The sequence below is a fragment of the Hemitrygon akajei genome, chromosome 2 (genome assembly GCF_048418815.1).
Source record: "Hemitrygon akajei chromosome 2, sHemAka1.3, whole genome shotgun sequence".
Lineage (NCBI taxonomy): Eukaryota > Metazoa > Chordata > Chondrichthyes > Myliobatiformes > Dasyatidae > Hemitrygon > Hemitrygon akajei.
The window spans coordinates 150,742,903-150,758,032 of NC_133125.1; the positions used below are offsets into that span (position 1 = coordinate 150,742,903).

Here is a 15,130-nt window from a genome sequence, read left to right on the forward strand (position 1 = left end):
TTCATACTGCATTTGAAGTAGATTTGTCAGTGCTGTGACACAGGCAGTCGGGACTGCCCTCTTTTCCCCCTTAAGTTTTTTTAAGAGATCGCCGATCTGAACGATTCGCCCTGGTTTCCCGATCTGCAAACTCTACCGCGATCTTTCACCCGGAGACTGATGATGCGTATTTTCTAAATACTACCATTGGTTGTGCCGAGGCGAAAGGGCGGAGTGCCGCTTTCTTATTGGTACTGGGCGGCCGGTTGGTAACGCATAGTCTCTCGGTGCAAGCGCGGGTGCTCAGTTGAGGAGACGAAGAGACAAATTTCTTCAAGTGCCTGGTGTGAGCCGTGTGTCCGAAAATGATGCTGCATGTTCTGATCCTGCTCTCGCTTGGGTTGATGTGTGCGGCGAGTAAGTAAACTTATTTTTGCTCCTGCTAGAAATATTGAGGAACATACATTAAGTGTCTGGAAGAACTCAGCAGGTCAGCCAGCCTCTCTGGAAAGGAATAAACAGTCTATCTTTTGGGTCGGGATTGATGAAGAATCTCAGCCCGAAACGTCAACTTATTCCTCTACTTAAATGCTGCCTGACCTACTGACCTACTCCAGCACTGTAAGTAAATTTGTCGTTTTGGGTGTGTAGGGAGTAGGCAGGATTGGGAAAATTCTCCAGTCCTATTTGGCCCTATACTCCAGGGACCGCAGTGACTGAAAGAATACCCTAGGTCCCGATTCCATAAGTCTTTGTATCAAAGGCGAACTGCCCATTTACGCTAATGCCCCAAGACCTGTCTCTGGGCACTATTAACCTTCGCTCAGAGAGTACTCCACCTAACCTGTTACATCCACGTCCCCTCTCTGCTCTCTGAAAGATTTACCCATTTGTCCTATTGCCCCATGACTCTCTCGAAAGGAGACCTTCTATTACACCCAATGCCCCCACCGCCCTCAGGAAAGCAATCCTTCCCACTGGGTGTAATGCTCAATTCCACCTCTAGAGAAACACCTTTCCATATTCTATATATTTAACTATATTGTACTTATTGCTTGTGTATTCTTTTATGTTCATTTTAATTTTGTAAGTTTGTAATCCCATTATCTATGTACTAGTCTTACCATGTTGATATTAATAAAAGGATTGAAAAAGGAAAAAAAGAAACACCTTTCCATAGTACCATTCCCCCTCCCCCTCCCCTCCCCTCCCCTCCCCTCCCCTCCCCCTCCCCTCCCCCTCCCCCCTCTCTCCCCCCTCTCTCCCCCTCCCCTCCCCCTCCCCCTCTCCCCTCTCCCTCCCCCTCTCTGTGCCCCATTTCTATGTGAGACCCACAAAACCCTGGAGTTGGAAACTGTTTCTGGGGCTAGGGGGATTCGGGGGAAAAAGCTGTAGCATAGAACTGAATGTGGATGAATAGTGTTGAGAGGGAAAGTAAATTCAAAGGGCTGAATAGTCTCTTGTTCCTTCTATCGGATGCAGTGTGCTTCCACACTGTCTCTGTAAGTGCCCCAAATTACCCATCAACCTTAGTGCCCTATGTCTGGCGCTGCACTTCTGAAAGAGACAGCCATTAATCCAGAAACCCATGTCTTTAACTCTCAGAATACATGCCCCATTAGCACACCGCGGCTCTGGAAAGACACACCATTACTACCCTCTGCCCCCCCTCTGAATGTGTTCCCATTAATGTCCTATGCCCCCTTCATCTTGAAAAGCCCTTACCCAATCATATTAGACCCTATGCCCATGCTCATTGCATTTGAAAGAGGTGTCGTCCAAAGCACCATGTCCTCCCTCTGAAAGGCCCCATTAACCTTAATGTTCCATGTCCTTCCCCTCACAGAGCGAGCTTCCAATTAATCTAATGTCTGATGGAACTCCTCTCTCCCTGTTGGCTCTGTTGCCCTTGTGAAAAGGATGAAGTTGTGAACTGTAGAGGACTGGGTATGTTTGGGAACCAGTAAGAGAAATCATTTTGGAATCAGTACTGTGCAACAAGAAAGGGTTAATTAAATGCTGGTAAAGGACAAACCTTAACTGCAATACTACATGCAGTTAGAAAGTGGTATGATTCAAACTGAAACCAGGGTTTCTATATGTAAATAAAATCAAATGTAAAATTATGAGGGGCAGGTTGGTCAGAATTAATAGGGAAACTCCGTTAGAGGATATGACTTCAAATGAGCCATGGCTTGTATTTAAAACAAAAGTACATCACTTGTAAAACACAAACACGAGGAAATCTGCAGATGCTGGAAATTCAAGCAACACACACAAAATGCTGGTGGAACTCAGCAGGCCAGGCAGCATCTATAGGAAGAAGTACAGTCGACATTTTGGGCCGAGACCCTTCGTCAGGACTAACTTGTAAAACATTTCTTTAAGGCAGATAGAACCAACCAGAGAAGTGGACCAATCATTGATTATGGGATAAACAGCATAATTATTAGTAATTTATGTAAATATTTTATGTCTTTGCATTGTAGTGCAAATTTCACAATACACAGTATAAGTCAGTGATCATAAACCTGATTCTGAAAGTTCAAAATACATTTATCATCAAAGTATTTATACTATATACAAGCTTGAGATTCATCTCTGTGTTGGCAAACTTGAAGATTGAGAATCTTTTAGAATTCAAAAAAAGTTTATCTAGAAATTGGTAAAGAAAGGCACAGAGTGTAACATCCTGTAAAAGCTTATATGGTTGTGTAAAAAAGAAAACTAGCTTGGGCATGTGTGGGGCACAGTGAGAGCTGGGAGAATGTGTAGCAAAAATTGAGCTGCTGAAGGAACTTAACAGATCAGGCAGATTCTGTGGGGGGAAATAGGCAGCTGGTGTTTTGGTGGAAGACTCTTCATCTGGACTAGGAGCAGAGGAGAGATAGTATGAAGAAGTGGGGTGAGAGCTAACAAGAGATAGGTGGATCCCTCTGAGGAAGGTTTGACTGGGAGTTGAAATTAGTTGGGAGAGGGAAAGTGTAGGTAAGCTGGGAGGTGATAGGTGGAGGTGACAAAGGGCAGTCAGTATATGGTGGAATCTGTTAGCAAAGGAAGATGTAACATAGAATCAAATAAGGGAGATAAGGAGGTCAGTTGCAAGAAAGTAAAAGAAAGAAATATGAGTAAAAGGGATAGAACTGAAAAATAGATCCTGAAAGTAGATAAGTTCCAAAGATCCCATGATCTACATACCGGACCACTGAAGGGATGGTGATGGAGAAAATGGATAGTCTGGATATCATCTTCTGAAAATCTGTAGATGCTGAAATGGACCTTGCAGACTGGAGTATAGCAAGTATGACCCCACTATTTGGCAAACACATAGGGAATAATAGAAATAAATGGAACTTCTGGTGTCTTTCATAAGGAAAGATGTGCTTGCTATGGAGGGACATATTGAGGTATAATAACAATTCACTACACTGGTTACTGTGGTGGCAAGGTCTATAATTTGAGATGTAATTGTGTGCTCAAAGCTTTATAAGTATGAAACATGCTTAAAAGGCTTGAGAGTTTATGTCAGGAGGATGTTTATACTAGCTAAAGAGTCTAGACCTAGAGTCATGTTCTCCAAACTAATGTGTAGTTACATGAGTGCATGAGAATTACCTTCACGTGGATGGTGTGCCTTTGAAATTCTCTGCTCCAGAGCTATAGAGGCTTAGTCATTGGTTACATTCAAAACAGGTTGCTAGATTCTGGTGAACTGAGGGAATGGTGAGATATGGGGTTAGTCTAAGAAGATGGTGTTGAGATAGAAGACCAAATGCAATGTCATTGAATGGAAGAACAGACTGGAGGGGCTGAATGGTGTGCATCACATTTAGTTCCTCTTATTAACTTCAAAGCCACTTCTCCCTCTTACTAAAAGCTCTGCAGTCTCTGTATTGTCTTTTTCTCTTTTTGAAGGCTCTCAAGTAGTTCCAGTGTCCCACTGCCCTTTCTCTGAAAGAGTTCCGTCATAGGTTAAGTCCTTATCAAAGTGCCAGTTGACTGAACCTTGGACTGTATCAGGCAGCAGTGTATCACAATCACTCTCCACTGTTTGGCTGTGGGTGTTTGTGCAATACTCAGCAAGCATTTTTATTGCATTTCCGCACTTAAGTGTCATGAAGAAACCATCCCTAAAACAGATTCCTTTTGCAAACTGACTTTAACTATGTATGTATTTGTGTGTGTGTGTGTATGTCTCTATACACACACACACACACACACACACACACACACTGTATGTACATTATTGTGTCTTTAATGCAGTGTGAACAGATTCCATTGCCATGATCTGACACTGATAAACAGGGGGTTCATATAATATCTGTATTTCCCTATTTCCTTCTAACATATCAGTTGGCTATTCTGCCTGTCAAGTCTGTCCTAGCTCATAGAGCAATCCCATTCCTCTACTGATTTTTATGGTAATCAATTCTGGATGCCCATCAGTTCCACCACACATTTGCACGTTAGGGGCAGATTACAGTGTGTAATCTTGTGTGCCTTTGTGATGCTCATTCATCACAACTTCAAATGTGGCTGCCTTGTTTAGATCTCAGTTTAAGATTTTAAATTCATCTTTCTTTACATAGCGACTACTTTTTTTTTGTATCTCCTGATCTGCTGTTCTTACATGACTTTACAATATTTTTTGATTTTTGTGTGGCTCTTCCATGGCTGACAGACCCTGACTAATATACAAACAACTCCATTAAGTAGGGGAGTGAGAATCTTGGCACAGTGAATAAATATTCTGATAAAACTCTGAATATTACTCATGTTGGACCAGCAGACTTTCTGGACTTTTGAATATTCTTTTAATTAATACCTCAATGTACATTTAATTTACATTTTAAAAAAAGAGATTACATAGTATTATACTAGGTTTCCCAGTTAAGCTTAAAGAGAGTGCAGGAACTCGGGCTGCAATAGTTGAAAAAAAAAGATCACAGGAACTGGGTGCCGGAGAGTGGAAAGGAAATGTGTTACTAAGCGAACCAGATTTTGAAGTGTTTGATTTTCTAAACAGCAAATTATTTATGCTTTACTGTAGTTGTAAAGTTTTGATTTGTTGATTCTTGGAATTGAGTATGTATGTGGGGGAAGGGGTGGTTGCTCTATAAATCAGATTTTTGTTACCCTCCCCCCCCCCCCCCCACCATCTTGAGAAGGCAGTCATGAGCAACATTAAACTACCACCTTCTGTTTAGCGAGTGCACCTGCAGTATGTAAGGATAGTAAGTCAGGTGAGTGCATGATAAAGTAATCTCTCATCACCCAGTGTTCTGGCCTAAATAGTTCCCTTTCAGTGATTTAAATCAAAACCAGAAAACATTAGAAACAGTTAGTGGGTCAGGTGGCATCTGTAAAGAGAGAAACAGGGTTAAGTTTCAGGTTGATAAGTTGAATTGGGGAAAATTAGTTAACAGTGGGGCGGATGGAAGATCACCACCCCAAACACTGTATAAGGGTCCATTGTAATTGGGTGCTACAGGTTGGAGTAGACTGGCAGACGATAGAAGGATGTTGATTTGACAGGAGGAGGTGAAAATGGAGAAGGTGTTGAGAAAAGAAATAAAGACAAACTCTTCATTGTGAAATGTGCAATACCAAACGGAGCATCTACTGGAAATCCAAAATAAGAGAATCTATTTGGAGAGCCCAAAGAGAAGAATACTGTCAGGGAACGAAAAGTGAAAAAATGCAGATACTGGAAATCTGAAATATAAACAGAAACAGTCAGGAACATCCAGATCAGGCCTCATTTACAAAGGGAAGGAAACATATTGGTTCACATCAACATCATGAGGAGTCCTAGACCTGAAACACCAACCATACCTCCTTCCTCACAGATACAGCCCAATCTACCAAGCAGTCCCTGCTTCCATTGAAATTGATCATGTCTAATACAACTGGAAAAGCTGTCTGTCTGAGATTGTTGAATTTGACATTGAATAACCTATTCAGATGAAAACTGATATGAAAGTAAAGACATAGAGTCAGAGTGAGAATGCTGTGGAGATTTACAGGATGCAGGAAGTTGCAGGTTATTGTTGTGAACTGAACAGAGGGGTTCTGCAAAATGGCCACTCAATCTGCAGTGGTTGTTGTTGAGGAAACCATTTTGTTCAAGTTTCAAAGTAAATTTATCATCAAAGCACATACATGTCACCATATACAACCCTAAGATTTGTTTTCTTGTAGGCATATTCAGTAGGTACAAGAACCATAATAGAATCAGTGTAATAGAATCTACCCAACCAATGTGTAAAAAACAAACTCTGCAAATTGGAAGGATAAAAAATAAGCAATAAACATCAAGAATGTGAGATGAAGTGCCCTTGAAAGTGAGTGCATAGGTTGTGGGAACAGTTCAGTGATGGGATGAGTGAAGTTATTCCCACTGGTTCAAAAGCCTAGTGGTTGAGGGGTAATAACTGATCCTGAACCTGCTGGTGTGAGTCCTGAGGCCCCTGTACCTACTTCCTGGTGGCAGCAGCAAGAAGAGAGCATGACCTGCGTGGCATGGTTCCCTGATGATGGACGCTACTTTACTGCTACAGCACTCCATGTAGATGTGCTCAGTGGAGGAGAGGGCTTTATCCATGATGGACTGATCAATTTAGCATGGTCAATACCATGTTAAAGGGTGCAGCTTCACTTGGAAGGAGACTTTGGTACACAAGTTGGTGAGAAGGAAAGGGGTGAGAGGGTGAGTGCTGCATTTCATGTAGTTCGTGGTTCATGGTGGAACGATGTAGTGTGAAGGGCAGTTGGAAGAGTTTGGGCCATGGGATTCATCGAGGAGACAGGAATCCGCAAAAGGGGGTGAAATACGTGTGGTGGTAGATGATGTATTAAATTTGGACACTGGTCAGTTAGATGGAGGAGGGGTTGGGGGATGTTTTAATTTCTCTGACTAGGGTGTGAAGAGGTTGGAAGCATAATGGCTGCAATGATTACCAGTGATATCTGTTAACAAGGAAGGACAACAGTGACAGGGGAAAAGCATTACCAATAGATTCCTGACTTGTCATACATCAGCCAAACTAAGAAATATATCGGCTAGCTTTCATTATGAGTCTAAATCCTGAAATGTCTGCTCCAGCAGCACTGTGGGAGTGCCTTTTATAAAAAAAGACTAAAATGATTCTAAAAGAATATCATTTTATCTGGGGGAAAAAGTGGGTGTTGCCAGTGATACCTGTTCTTCTTCTTCATCATCATCATTATCGTCAGGTGCTGTGCCCAGTTTGAGCTTTGGACTGCCGTGGCCCACATGCTCCTGTTTCGGGTCATGTGGATCAGTTTGTTGGTATCCATTTCCAGTTCTCTGGCTGCTGTCTCCATCATCATTTGTCTTTGTCTTCTTTCTTTCATCCCTTCAATCTTTCCTATAATTACCGTGCATTCTAACTCCTCTTTGCTAATCACACGTCCAATGAAATTATGTTGCCATTGGACACGTGATTAGGAAAGAGGAGTTAGAATGCACGGTGATTATGGGAAATGTTTTTCATACATAAATGAGATATAGGGGAAGCACCCAGATGGATTGCCTCGTGAGCAGAAACACAGGACAGGTAGAATCATTTTCCTAGGGGAATTGTCAAGTACCAGAGGGCACAGGTTCAAGGTGAGGTGGGGGAAGTTTAATGGAGACATTCAATGCAAGTTTTCTTAAAGCAGAGAGTGGTGCGTGCCTGGAACTCAATACTGGAATAGGTTCAGCAATGTTTAAAAGAAATTTAGTCAGACACATGAACAGGCAGAGAATGGAGGTGTACAGAGCTTATGCAGACAGATGCATTAGTTAAACTGGCATAATAGTTGGCCAGACATAGCTGAAAAGCCTGTTCTGTGCTACACTAGTCTATGTTCTAGGGGCAAGCTTGTGATGGGATTCTCAGTGTAGGAGACTCATAATGATACCTGAATTTGAACTGACTTTATGATATGCACTCACTGTGACTCCTGTGTATCTGCAGATGTAAGCTCACCGCAGGTCAACGTCTACACCTACAAACCCATCTCGAAAGGTGAAAGCAATGTTCTTCTTTGTCATGCTAGAGAATTCAGCCCACCCAACATCAAGCTGGATTTGCTGCAGGATGGTATTGAGATATCAAACGCAAAGCAGTCTGACATCAGCTTTGAACCAAACTGGAAATTCAAGTTGACCAAATATGTTGAGTTCACCCCCAAGGATGGAGTGGTTTATACCTGCAGGGTGATGCACAATGGTGATTCCAAAGTTTACCATCTGGGTGAGTAAAACATGCGATCCTCATCAATCATATACAATGGATCCCCGTCACTTGGGAGACTTTAGGACCAGTACGTTCTGGCCCTATTAAGCTGTTGCCCCAATTAGCTGAAGTTTCATGGAAATAGTTAATAAGATGCTTAAAAAAAGCCAAATTACCATTTAACTGAGTAACAAATTTTGTATTTAAATGAAATACAGAACAAATTAGAACACTTCCAAAACTACTATAAAACTCTGTATTAGTTCCTAATAGTTATTGTGAATCTAGTGTATGGCACATATTGTTTTGATTGTACATGAACAAAATCGGTGCAGACAGTTGGTGTAGATAATGGATGCCTTCAGACAATGCTTTCGAGGATGGCATCCTCCAAATCTTCATTGTCATTGTAACATTCAAGATGATTGTCAATACCTTCAACTTCTTAGTTGTTTCGAACTTGTTAAAATAGTGAAACCGATTGATTTTCACTCCCAGTGATTTCTGGTGTTTTCAAGCCTGAATGCTTGAAACTGCAGTGAGCAAAACGGTTCTGAATTGTCTTACTGCTTATTACTCACCAGCTATCAGTGACAAAAATCACTGCATTTTGAACACAAACTCATGCAACTGATGCTATTTAAAAACTACAGTGTGGTGTCTAAAGGCCACATGACATGCATGCCACTGATGTTAGTTAGAAACTGTTCTGTAACAGTTTCCTGTCCCAATTAAGTGACAGGGGACTACCAGCAATTTTCTTGATCTGATTTTGTTCTAAGAGTTGTCCCAAATAAGCTGCAGTCCCGAATAACTGATGGCCCCAATTAACTGGAATCCGTTATAAGTCTCTAATTATCTGACACACTCAGGACTTTGGTGGTGCTGGACTGCCAGATTTTCTTGACAATTGAAAGTTGGCGTATTCGCAAAGCAGTTTAAGTTCACTTTTTTTTTGTATGTTACATGGTATTGCAATATGTTTTCAGTGAACGTAGTAAGTGCAACAGGAACATGAGGCCCAGGGCACCAGTGAATTCTAAAGGATCCCAAGGAACTGGGATCCTAGTAAGTTTTAAGGGAGTGCAGGTAGTATAATTGATGAGATCGATAATAAACCTACTGCCTAATCTAATGAAAATAGCAGATTATTGCAGCTGAACTGTATGTAAGTATACATTCTTTACTCCAATATGCACAATTAAGCTCTAATCAAGTTCTTCTCCACCTAATATCAAACGTTAATTAGATTCTACTCTGGAAACTTCCAAGGTATCGTTTAATCTTTATATAATCACCTGAATTCCTGCTTAGACCTCATTTCCAGGTACCATGTAATTACATACCTTTGTACGTGTCTGGCGTAAAGTTCAGTCATGTAAAGTACCTATAATTAACATATACTGACCATTTTTCTCCCCTAAAATAAAGCAAATTCAAATGAGATGTTAACAAGGCAATGTAGAGGGTGGCCAAGATGCCCTGAGGAAACATTTTTTTTAATGAAGCTACGAAAATTTTTATGATGGGAAGTGGATTTAAGGCCCCGTCCACAATCCAAACCTGTGACTCAGCTTGACTGTATGAAATGTCAGTGTAGTTTCTGTGATCATGTGTCTGAAATGAGCCTCAACCCTTAACCTGTGACTTGGCTGAGTGTCTTACAAAGGAGCTATGTTAGACCCTGAAATCAGGCTGTAGGATTCTGTATCAGTGCAACAATTTTCTCGATACAAGCCCTGAGCATGTTTTCCAAAACCTCTCTGACTTAGCCAATTGTCAGCAATCAGCAAATAGAACACTTCAACACTGGAGCTAGCTCTTCGTCCCACCATGTCCATGCCAACAATCTCAGGAATCTTAACTAATTTCACCTCAAAGTTCAAAGTAAATTTATTATTAAAGTACAGGTATGTCACTATATACAACCCTCAGATTCATTTTCTTGCAGACCTACTCAATAAATTCAATAGCCATGATCAATGAAAGACCACACAAGCAGAGAGGACAAGCAGTATATTTGACATTTCCAGATAGGGAAGAGGATTCTATCTGCCTAGTAGATGCCTCTCATAGTTTTATATTCCAAAAATTGTACTTTGAAGTGTACTGTGTGAATAATTTAAGACATAACTTGATGATGGTGAGAGGAAGAGGTGACTTTAGATCCATTGTTCCCAGATCATCCCTCCACTGTGAACATACTCAAGTTGTGGATTCACGTATGATTTGGTTGATTGTGGCTCCATTAGCAGTGGATCTTGCAGTTGACATGATGGTGCATGGAAACTTCAACAGACTTTGGTCACTTGTCCACTAATATCTATGTGTGGGTCTCATCTCTTCTGTTCACTAATCATGTTTTTTTTTCCCCCTGTTTTCACTTACAGACTCCTAGGCTGTTGCACCACAGGTAAGCAAACTCTGACACTTTTTGTTTTTACTGATGATAGTATTCTGGCCTAATGTTCAACTTCCTCACTCTCTTTTGTTTTGCAGCCATGAACACCAGCCCGACAAGAGCGAATTGACAATACCAAAATTCCATCTTTTCAACATGATTGCATGTTTTGATCGGGTTGCTGAAGCTCAAAAAATAATAGCTTAATCTCATTTTTGAAATTATATGTCAATGATTTGCTTTAGAACCATATATCCTTGGAATTAAGATTTGCTCTTTTTCTTTCTGACTACTCTTCAGTGAAATTAATGGTTGTTTTAATAGTTAATTGGAAATTAAATTTCCCTTCCATTTGCTGCAGAGAACTGGCCTGTAAGTCATGGCTTATAGAAGCACCTAGAAATATTCTTCATCCTCCTCCTCCTCCCCCCACCCAACCTCCTTCAGTAGTACTTGACGCATTGATCCCCATCCTATAGACTGTTGTACTCATTCGCGCACAGCACAATTTACAGCAACTCTAACCTGTGCCAGCCCACCCAGACCTTTTCAGCTTGGAATCCAGGTATGATGCTGCTTTTGGAACACCTTTGGCCAACCCTACTTGTGCATCTTTCTTACCATTCCCATTCCACCTTGGTGACTTGCAGGACTGAATTCCATTTCTAGCTGTTGGGTGTTGTTATTGATTTAAGCAAGGGGAATGCAGAAATGTCACAAAATGCTTTTTTTAAAATCATTGCATAAAATGCTCAGATTTGTGGGGGGGGGATTTTTTTAATCATTGCATAAAATGCTAGGGTTTGTGGGGGGGGGATTTTTTCAAATCATTACATTACATGCTCAGATTTGTGGGGGGAATTTATTGTTAAATCTTTAATGTGTAACACACGAGAATAAGTGAATAAAATACATTTTACCTTATCTCCTTGTTTTCTCATTTGTGACTCTTAGAACAATGAACCAATCAATGTCAGTGTTGGTATCAACAATACAAAAATACAGCAACTTCCACTTACATAGTGTTTTCAATTTCTGAAGCAGTTACTAACAACGAGGAAATCTGCAGATGTTGGAAGTCCAAGCAACACACACTAAATGCTGGAGGAGCTCAGCAGGTCAAGCAGCATCTATGGAAAAGGGTATAGTTGATGTTTTGGGCCGAGATCGTTCATCAGGACTGGAGAGAAAAGAAGATAAGTCAGAGTTTGAAGGTGGGGGAAGGAGAGGAAGAAACAGAAGGCGATAGGTGAAACCGGGAGGGGTGAAGTAAAGAGCTAGGAAGTTGATTGGTGAAAGAGATACAGGGCTGGAGAAAGGGTTATCTGATGGGAGAGGATAGAAGCCCATGGAAGAAAGAAAAGGGGGCAGAGCACCGGAGGGAAGTTTGCCATGTGAGGTGACATTAGGCAGGTTAGGTAGCTTTTGAGGAAAGGGGGCTTTGAGATTTCCATACAATGGTGTCAAATTTATTGTCATCTGCACAGTTGCTATGAAAAAACTGCAGCAGGGTCACAGGCACATAGCATTAGAGACATTGACACGAAGAATAAATTAAGACGAGAAAGAAAACATGACAAAAAAATATCCATTGTTGTACAATGTTCTCACAGTGCTGCCATACAGAGGGAGTGATTAAGGTTGTCATTAGGAGAAAAGGACATTCAGGTCATCAAGTGACCTGGGGTTGATTGACTTTGTGTGTTGATATGTGTAGTTCGCACATTTTCCCGGTGAGAGTGTGGATGCTTGATGGTTGGCATGAATGTGATGGGCCAAAGGGTCTGTTTCCCATGAGCAGCTCTGCCATGAACTGCCCAAAAGCTGTGCTGACCATAAAGAGCCATCTGCATGAGCCATATCTATATGAACACCATGTTTCATTCTCCCCATCCTCCCCCAGGTTGTAACACTTTCCATACACTAGGGGCAACTTACATCTTTGAGACGTGGGAGGAAACAGGAGAATGCTGGGGAATTCCACAGGGAGAACGTGCAAACTCCACACCAACAGCACCTGTGTTCAGGATTGTACTAGAGTCACTGGAGCTATGAAGAAGTGAAATTATGCTGCTGCTGGTTTGCAATGATAACTGAGGAGGAGGATCTGAACAGATTCGGGTTAATATGTTGTGGTATCTGTCGATGAATAATTGGGTAAGGAGCCAGAGAAATATTTCAGTTCCCCTGAGAATTGGCACACTACAGCAATGAGGTGTACGCCTAGCTGCCCCCCCCCCCCCCCCAGGCATGATAAAGAATAATTAATAGGATCGACGGTAGGGGTAGCCACATCCTATGTGAGAGGGTTCAGATGAACCAGCAGGGAAAGTTTTATCACAGTGCACAATGTTTACAAAAGGGGTAAATTTCATCCTGTAGTGCAGAGATAACATTCACACTTCAGTCACACACAGTAATGAGAGATACTAGATACTGAGTCCCAGCACAGTGAACAACATACTACCAGTGAACTATGGGGAATAGGGATGAGTACGTGAGCATTTTGTCACTGTGGGCTATCACAAGCCATTACTGTCTGGGTGGGTGGATGGGTATTCATTCTGAAACTCTGGATTAATCTGACACTGAGGGTTAGATCTTTGATGCTGTGTGACTGTAGATTGGTCTTTGACACCATGAGAATAGGGGTTGGGTATTTGATACCACAGGACTGGGGTTGGGTCTTTGAAACTGTGAAACTGGCAAGTGGATCTTTAATACTGGGATCTTGGGTTTGGGTCTTTACTATGATGGGGGTTTGTTATAATTTGTGCGACCCACATTCACACCCGACTCCATATAATTTCCCCACTGCCCAATATCCACATTGAACCCCAACAATTATCCATTGCCCCACGCCACTCATTTAACTTTGAAAATAAGGAGCTGAGGAGAGAGGGAGCTTGGAGAGAAACATCATGGGAATAGGCTCTTCGGCCCACCCAGTCCACACCAACCACTAAGCACCCATTTACGTTCATACTAAATTCATCTGTATTTTTATTTTCCCCCCATTGTCAGCAGCTCCCCTCTTTCTGTCACTCACCTACACAGTTGGAGCAATTTGCAGAATGTGTGCGATACGATTGTGCATTGTACTATAGTTTATTGACCACAGCTTTGCTTCAATAATATAATTCCAAGCAAACTCATCACCAAACTCTGGAGCCTGGGAATCAATGCTTCACTGGGTCCTTGACCTGCTGACCAACAGACCACAACCTGTAAATTTAGGGGGCAATACATCTGTCATGATTACTCTGAACAATGGTGCTCCGCAAGGTTATGTCCTCAGTCCCCTACTCTGCCCCTCGTACACTCATGACTATGTGGCCGGACTCTGTTCTACAGGTTTGCAGATGATAGAACATTAGTGGGTCAATAACGATGAGTCAAAGTACAGGAAGGAGATAGGAGTTTAGCAACATGGTGTCATGACAACATCAATACCAGCAAAACAAAATAGCTGGCTATTAATTTCAGGAAGGGGGTGAGGTGGTGCACATGCTCCTGTCTACATCAACAGTGCTGAGGCTGAGAGGTTTGAGAGTTTCAAGTTCTAGGGGTGAATGTCACCTACAGCCTGTCTTGGACAATGACATTGTTATCACAGCCAAGAAACCTCTTCAGTGCCTCAGGAAGCTAAAAGAAATTTGGCATGTCCCTGTCGACCTGACCAATTTTATTGATGCACCATAGAAATTATCCTATCTGGATGTATGGCAGCTAGGTATGGCAATTGCTTTGCACACAACTAGAAAAGAATCGCAAAGATTTGCAGATACAGCTCAGCACATGATGGAAACCAGCCCCACCTCTATAGACTCTGACTATAATTCTTTCTGCCTCACTAAAGCAGTCGCCATAACCAAAGACCATATCCACCCTGGATCCCACTCTCCCTTTAGACAGAAGATACAAAAGAATGAAAGCATGTCCCACCCGGCTTAAGTTCAACTGCTACCCACTGTTAAATAATACTCCCACACAATAAGATGGACCTTTGACCTCACAATGTACCCAATTGTAATCTTGCACCTTATTTACTTGCAGAGTACAATCACTGTAAATGTTTCAGTTCATCCTGCATTGTGCAAAGATTTGAGCTGGATGAACCAAATGCAAAACAAGACTATGCATTTGTATTTTGGTACAATTGACAGAATAAAACAATTCAAATTTCAATTTTTCCATTGTAAATTCCTCCAGCTCTGTAGGAAAGTGGTAGAAGCTGCTGAGTGGAGAGCTGCTGACAAGGTGGAGAAAATTAAAAATTGGGACTAATGTAGAATTAGCGTAAATGGGTGTTGATGGTCAGTGCAGACTTGATGGTCTGAGGGCCTGTTTCCATGCTATCCCTGTCTATGACAACCCTGAAGTCAGGAATCAACCTAGCGATTCTCTGAAATGAACCTTAATCTCCTTCCTTAAAATGAACCAAAACTGTGCTCTAGATGTGGCATGTGAAACAAGACTTCCCTAATTTTTTGTCTTCCTTGTA

At 41.7% G+C, this 15,130-nt stretch overlaps 1 protein-coding gene across 1 annotated transcript; it reads left to right on the forward strand.

The window, feature by feature from the left end:
- Window positions 1-237: 237 nt before the first annotated feature.
- LOC140716833 (beta-2-microglobulin-like) lies at window positions 238-11,550 on the forward strand. The gene is made up of 4 exons (XM_073029791.1): window positions 238-396; window positions 7,965-8,243; window positions 10,616-10,638; window positions 10,725-11,550. Exons 1-3 carry the CDS (start codon window positions 345-347, stop codon window positions 10,621-10,623), a joined length of 339 nt encoding a protein of 112 aa, XP_072885892.1. The 5' UTR covers window positions 238-344; the 3' UTR covers window positions 10,624-10,638; window positions 10,725-11,550.
- Window positions 11,551-15,130: the final 3,580 nt, after the last annotated feature.